Source organism: Manacus vitellinus, unplaced genomic scaffold, assembly GCF_001715985.3.
Source record: "Manacus vitellinus isolate BGI_N305 unplaced genomic scaffold, ASM171598v3 scaffold_6_pilon, whole genome shotgun sequence".
Classification (NCBI taxonomy): Eukaryota; Metazoa; Chordata; class Aves; order Passeriformes; family Pipridae; genus Manacus; species Manacus vitellinus.
This window is the reverse complement of record NW_021940750.1, coordinates 12300242-12307741: the sequence shown is the minus strand read 5'-3', so window position 1 is coordinate 12307741 and position 7500 is coordinate 12300242. Positions and strand designations below refer to the sequence as shown.

The window sequence follows — 7500 nt, the reverse complement described above, 5'->3', positions numbered from 1 at the left end:
TTCCAGAAGTGAAAGCAATGCATATACCAAGGGGTTGTGGGTAGCAAGAAAATGAGATTGTCCTGCTGATTGGATGCAGACAAGCAATGAGTAACTCAAGAGCTCACAGTAAAACAAACTGCTTGTGGCACTACTACTTCTACCCAATTACCAATTCAGAGAGAAAATAAAAAGCAGTTTCAGTAGAGTCAGGGTGGGAAATCTCCAATTAGCACCAATTAGCGAAGTTGCTTCCTAGAGCGGAATTCTGGGGACATAAGAAAAAAAAATCTCCCAGAATGCCTGGTTGGAGCATTTATTTACCAGGTGATGGGACTCCCGAAGAATAACTTGATGAGGATTTGCGCCTGTGGGACTTGAATACAGATACTACTTGGAACTTGCCTGCTCGATTTGACTGGTCAATCATAGGCTGTACTATTCTTCTTCTGGCATTAATAAACCTGCAACAGAATACAAAGAATACAAGTCCTTTCATCAGCTTGCTTCTGTGTTTTGAGAACATCTCTGCTTTAAAACTGACAAGATTTTAGTGTGGTGTGGAAATGTGTTTTGCTTCGCGTTGCTTTTTTAAAACAGTATAATTTCACTTTAAAGGATTTTCCTCTAAGTGCTCAGAAATTGTAACTGGTAACATGCTTATCTTACTAGCCAGCTTAAAGCTGGATTTGCCAGAAGGCTTTGACCGAAAACTTGTGTTAAAAGACAATTGTTTCTTTAACTTCTTCTAAGTGGCTCAGATCCTGGTTAAAGTTCACAGGCTGGGAGACTTTCTTTTCCCCTTTCCATCTTAGGGATCCAGCTCCCCTTGCAGCTGGCCATAAATGAGGACCAGGCTTTTCCACTCTGTGCTTTCACAAGGTATCGTTAGGTCAGCAAAGCCATCAATTAGACTGTCTGAAGTTTTATCACCAGCACAGCAGCAATAAGTGCCGGCCTAGAAAGACTTCTGCTCTTCTGCAACTCCTGCTAGTTGGAGCCTGTAAAGGCAAGGGTCGTTTGGAGGTCAGTGCCAGCTGGGGGCCACCTCTGTGTCTGAGCGGGGACACTCCGTGCAAGGCGACCGCCCGCCTGCCCTAAACTCAGGCACCTTTCAACTCGTTAGAAACTCCCAGTCACAGGTACATGTGGTTAATATTAGGCCCAAAATAACCTTTTTTAATCTCAAACTGGGGTGGTTGCTGAGGCTTTTGAGCACTGGTAAAGGCAGTTAGTTGGCTGTGGAGCCTGGATTTAATTTTGCTGGTAATCAAAAAATAAGTGCTTGCATATTTCTTATTAGCTTAATGTGCAGCAACCCACATCAGCACAAGCTAAGCTAAATTAATTTCCCTAAAATAATTTTAAAACATGCCCATTCACGGAATATCTTTCAAAACAGGGCAATTTTCTATCACTCAGGAGCCACACTTGTTTTTGTCCCTCCTCTTTGTGTTTGAAACAATTTGGAGCGGTAGCGCAGGTTTTGTGTGCTTTTTCACAGCTCAGGCTTTCGGCTGGTGACCCTTAAGGAGTGCTAATGAAGTCGAAGACTAGTGTTTAATCCTCTTCAGAAATACTAACATGCCCATCATCCAAAACAGCCTCCAATAATTGCCATTGGGCCCGATCCAATGCCTAGCGAAGTCTTTCAGTCAGTTAACTGAAAACTAAGTTCATTTGCTCATTTAGTAAATTGCTAGCCTTCATAGAGCATCAACTCTGCAAGGCCTTTTGTCGTGCTCCCTCACTCCCTCACACCCCCTGGTTAAATTCCTCTGCAGATAATAAAGGACAGTGGTACACCTTTGATTGCACCTTCTGTAATCACAGTCATGGAAATTTCACTAGACAGAAGCATAAACGCTACAAGTAACACTAAAAGGCTCCTTTGCATCTCTCTGTTTACATCCAAAAGACATTCTTTATTCTTTAAGAAAAGTTTCATTCAGTTGTCAGAAATGTCATCCTGGCTCAGAATTAGTCATGACTTCAGGTATTAAAATAAAAACTCAGACACAGCCAATGTACTTGTTTATTCCCTTCTGACTGAGGCATCTCCTGCCCCAGCGCTGTGATTTCGAGGCATGTTTCCGTTCTCAAAGAAAAAGGTCCATGATAGGACTTATTTGCTGAGCTACTTTCCAGTAATGTTGCCACCCTGACCAAATGGAGGCTGACCTGAACCTCCTCCATCCAGCATGCCTTTTATCAGCTAAAGTTAAGGCCAATAGAGATTAACAGGAAAGCCTGATAAGACTGTTTTCTCTTCTCCCATGAGCTTCTAATGGTGTATACAGATGGCAAGGTTTTAAAGAATGGAATGAACACTTATTTAGGCCTGTAAAAAATCACAGAAACACTCCCCCACACACGCACACACTTACCATCTTACTAACCCCTTTTCTTCAATCAGGCCACTCTTCAGGGAAACCAAATTGCTTTTTCGTTTTTTTTATTTAAACCCCAACCACTTTTATTATTTACATCTGGTGGTCCCCTTATTTATGTCCCTCTCCACTTCCCTGCACACACCCCCCTGCTCCCAGGGCTGCGAAGCATTATGGGCCTTGGCTCTCAGCAGGAGAACTCCACACTGTCTTCAAACAAATAATTAAGGGGAAGGTTAAAGGTTCACCTAGAGGTCATATCTTTGGATACTCCTCAGAAAGTTTACATTAGTAAGAAATGGGTGCCCTCTGAAGTGTTCTTTCAATGAGCTTGCACAAGACAGAGCATTAAGAAAATTCTACCTTCTGAAGGGTTTCAGGTGACATCTCCTTTACCTCTGACCATGGAGATTTGGATACTGGGCTCCAGCCTTACATATTCAACAGTCACCACAGAGTAAGCCTTTGGAATGAGTGTTGAAAACCCAGTCTTGCCCAGGCATTCAGTCCCAGAAGAACCTGGCCTTATTTTATCCTGCTGATGTGAATAAAGTCAGCCTTCCACTGCAAACTCTACCCAGAGGCAACTCACTAGTTGTTTTGGAAATGGGAGTTCAAGCTCTAATAGTGAGTCCCCTGATCTTTGTGTGCTTGGGTTTGGTTTTTGATTACATTATTTCTCCAGTTTTCTTTTGCACATCTGCATAACAGCAGGAGCAAGTGATATTCTCTAGATCAGCAACACCTGTGTCGGGAGAGAAGATACACTGATGTACAGTTAGAAAGATATAAGAGCACAGAGGCTTTAAGCATTCAGGTAATTTTGAAATTCCATTTCTATAGCTCCCCTGAAAAATCTTGTCCATAAACGGCATCAGTTATATCTACCAGTGGGTATGTCCAAAAAATGACACATGAAATTATTTATATTTGCAAGATTGCAGGTGCAAAACAGACATACATTTTAGGTGAAGCTAAAAATCAGATCCTAGTTTCATTATCAGTGGCTATATCACGTAATGCATCAGCACAATTGGTAGACAAGCTCACAGAATGCGATGTTTGTGCATTATTATTTATTCTTTATATTGCCCCACAAATATGCACAGTCTATAACAGAGACGTAGAAACCACAGTTCCCACCCTAGCCTTTACATTTTTTTGAGGTTTTTTTTTGAATCCCCCAGGGAGCAATACCCAAGACCAAAGTAAAGCAAAATACAGCCTTTTGCACAGCACTTGAGTTTGTGTGTTGCAGAAACACTCTGATGTTATTTTGGCACAAATGTCTTCCAAAGGCACTAAGAGACAGGTGAAAAAAGAGAACACCAATGCCACTATTTTCAGCATTGTTTTCAAGCCTATAACAGAAGAATTCACAGCTCTGCTCCTGACACTAATTGCTTACCTTGTTCATACCCTTCACCCAGAGGCCAAAGATTGAATGGCCTGAGAAGATGAGTAAAATCTATCAAAAAGACATGGATTTCTTGTTACCCTGCTGTTAGTAGTAATTCCTATTAATCGTATGATAGCAGCCCTTAAAGGATCCAATGAAGCTCAGTCTTACTCCACCCCATGCTGCACAAGCACACTGTCCAAGAGAACTCAGAGTCTGAACAGATTTCCAGGCAAAGCCTGGGGGAGAGGAGAGACGCCTTCTCCCTGTTTGCAGAGGGGAACAGAGACAGAAGGAGATTAAGTGACAAGGCCAAAGTCATACAAGAGATCTTTGGCAGAGCCACACACCCAACATAGATTTCCTCAGTCCTCTTTCAGCGCTCCTACAATCTGCTATCCATATGCTATCTTTCCTTTGTTCCCCCAGCTTAGCAGTCAGGCATACTGGCAGGGGACTGCAAAGAGAGCTCACATTGCCACTATTTGTGCCTTACCTGCTGTGTAGATAAAGGGGTCATCTGCCTCCAGGGCTGTGAGGCAATACCTTCACAAACTCTACATTCATATGGTACTTGGTCCTCATTCCAGAATGATAAATGAGGTGTGTAATGTTGAGAAATATATGTCATTCACATAGTAGGTTCAATGAAAATCTCACTTCCAGTATTTTGCAAATGACAGATTACCAACTTTACTTATTCAAACAATAGGCATCTGAATCAAAAGAAGTTTTTTTGCATCTTGTATTTTTGCTTTAATTGCTAGCTAAAGTAGACATATATATTTCTTATAGACAGAGCCTGTCTGTCTCTCACAAGTAGTTCTAGTAACTTCTGTGGGACAGTTTATGAAAGCACAATGAACAAGATCTAGCTCAAAATGTACAATATGGACTTTTAAAGGAAATACTTTCACTTTTATCTGCTTACAGCAAAAAACCAGTAGAGCAGTAAAGGTATACTAGTGAATATGCAGTGTAGTCTGGTGATTTGGTAGCACTACTCCTAATTGGTTTCTACCACTGATAATTAGCATGACAATATAATCTAAACTTATGCATTTAATCACATCTTTTCAAATAAAGACTTGGTTTTCTTTGTCCAAAATAAACATGTATTCTGTACTTTATAGGAAGCCCTGGAATTAATCTTCTTTATAATATTTTATCTTAAGTCATATCAAATGACATTAAACTCACATTTACATAATATATTTTATTTTTATAATAAATAATGTTCAGACAAAATCACGGAAAGATATTTCTGCAAAGTGCAAAAGAAAAATAGGAAATAGAGATCTCTTAATCTGTTGGTTCAAATCTGGCACACTCAAAAATAATGCTGTTGCTGTTTCTATTGTCTTTTTTAAACATACTGTACATGTAACTCAAAACACTTTGAGCACTCCACAACTGAATCTGTATAAGATTAGTTCTTGAAATGAGCTGCTAGTGACTGTACTGATTGGTACCCAGAGTTAGAAACATCTCTAGCTTTACTCTATGGCTATCCTGGAAAATTCACTTTAAGCACGTAGGATCACAGCAGGTCTTATTTCAGGAGGATGAAGCGCATGAATGCTTAGGAAACTATATGCCCAACTTGAGGTATAATCTGAACTCAAGCAGAGAGAGATATTTAAGTCCAGTCACTTGTCTTTATGTCTAAGGTCTTCCATGATATGAACTGGTGCCAAACTGAACCAGACCTGCTGCAGCAGAGTAGACTGTTCCTCACAAGAAACTGAGAAACAACATGGAGCCACTATGTACAACTCAAAACTTCAGCATCAATCTTCAATCTGGATTTCCACTTAAAATATCCATCCCAGAAAATAAGGCATTAAGATATTGAATTTATTTAACAAACCAGCCGCTTAATAAATGGGTTCCCAATTCTTTATGTGAAAACCAGTGAAATAAATTTGTGAGATGAATTCAGAATTAGTTTTACCCCAAGAAGACACTTCTGCTCTTATACTTGAAAAGGACAGAGGTACTGAATGAACACTGTCACAGACTTAGTCATAGAAATAATAAAAATAAAAGTAAAAACAATAGCAACAATAATGTGGGGGTAGAATTGTTTACTTTCTGTCATCTGAATAAAAAAACCTAATTTTTGAAATTTTGAGATGCCCAGAGGAACAGTCTCACAAGATTTTTCAAAACCCTGCCCAGTGTAGACAAGAAGCTCAGCTCTTATTAAACCTAGGTAAATGGGAGCTGAGCTTGAAGAATAAATGGGGTTTAAGCACCTGCTTCAATGTTTATGCTGAGTAAGAGTCTAAAAATGCATTCTAAAAAATAATCCAAATGTTTTCACCTTGGATGGGGAAATAAATCTCCACCTAAATGATATTTCAGTATTTGGACTGTGAACATGTCAGCGTTTAGCTCAAGTGCATATGCTACACTGATCCCTTGTTGCCCAAGAATGCCCTAATTTTGAAGGGAAAATAACCAACGAATGAAATACTATATCTAAGTGACAAAAAAAGTTTTCATAAGTAACCTAGAAAATTACTTCTTTCCCAGACAGAAAAAATAATTTTAGAAGTCTTGAGCTGATCAGAGCAGTCTGAAATAATGCATTAGAAATGACTAATTTGCAGAAACACTTTTATCAATATCCACACCCTTGCCTTTACAGCATCTTTGTCTATCACCTAAACTTTTATCTGAGCAAGTAAAATCTATTTATCTTAGTTTATTTAACTTCTCCCTCAAATATATATTCTAAACTGACAGAATTAGGTTTAGGCGTCCTTCAGTATGTGTGTGTACGAAAATAGTTGAAAAACTCCTTGTTTACGCTTCACTGAATCTATGCCGCACCTGGTTACCTACTCATATTTGCAGCATTCCTTATAGGAAATTAAAAAAGCTGAGTTAGTCACCTGGAAATGAGCCATTTAAATACGACTTACCTAAGTCATGAATATTGAGAAATGCAGTCACTTATGTGATTGCTTTTGAGAGGAAGAGGGAGGGAGAGGCAGGTTTATTTCCTAACAAAGCTTCACCTAGTTTTGGACAGCCTTGTTAGAGACGGGGGGTTAAGGGCTGTTTAAACTGACTTTCTAAAGCTAATTCAGATATCTAACATCTGTCAAAGGTGTGATTCAGCATCCACATGTGTGAAGAGAACACTCCAGTAGAAGACAGGGAGCAAGACTAAGGCAGCCCGAGGTAGGTGCTAACTATCCCAGAGACTTCTGCCACATCTTCTATGTTTATGTTGGACCTCCTAAAAATACGTCATGCCAATTTGGAGCTGCCAATTGTTGGAAATCATGATTTTGCCCAGCCTGTAACTGTGAGACCATCCTAAAAAAAAAAAAATCAGAAATTTAAACAGCGTTCTTCTCAGACTTCTTTGTGACTTTTCCAGTCACTGTGCCACATTTTTTAAATGCTTTTCTCAGGCACAAAATCTAGAAACTTACTTGAAAAGATTCTCACATAACCATTGTGTCCTGGAGCTGGGACCTTGAGTTAACATGAATTAACTTGAGCTTTGTGATAAAATCATGAGAATTGGCAAGACGGGAATCTATTCACCTCGGAGAAAAACTGCCTTGTTAAACATGTAATTCTCGGTTACCAGGTTACCCCTTGGGAGCGTGGAGAAACTATTTGGCTCTGCCCAGGAAGGACCTGGTGGCTGTCACGGGCCGCACCTTCACGGCATCATAAACTGGGGCAGCCGCGGGGCCCTCGCCCGGGGTC

General features: G+C 40.0%; 1 protein-coding gene across 6 annotated transcripts in view; it reads right to left on the bottom strand.

Moving 5' to 3' along the window:
- Window positions 1-7500, bottom strand: part of MEIS2 (Meis homeobox 2) — a 171332-nt gene that overhangs the window by 6150 nt on the left and 157682 nt on the right. For 4 of the 6 annotated variants that reach the window (XM_018082788.1, XM_018082790.1, XM_018082787.1 and 1 more), the window contains one exon: window positions 385-443. In XM_018082788.1, coding sequence (XP_017938277.1) covers window positions 385-443 — 59 coding nt within the window. Of the gene's footprint in view, window positions 1-303; window positions 444-7500 lie in introns of all 6 variants that reach the window. The other 2 variants (XM_029964197.1, XM_029964196.1) reach the window with 1 other exon arrangement.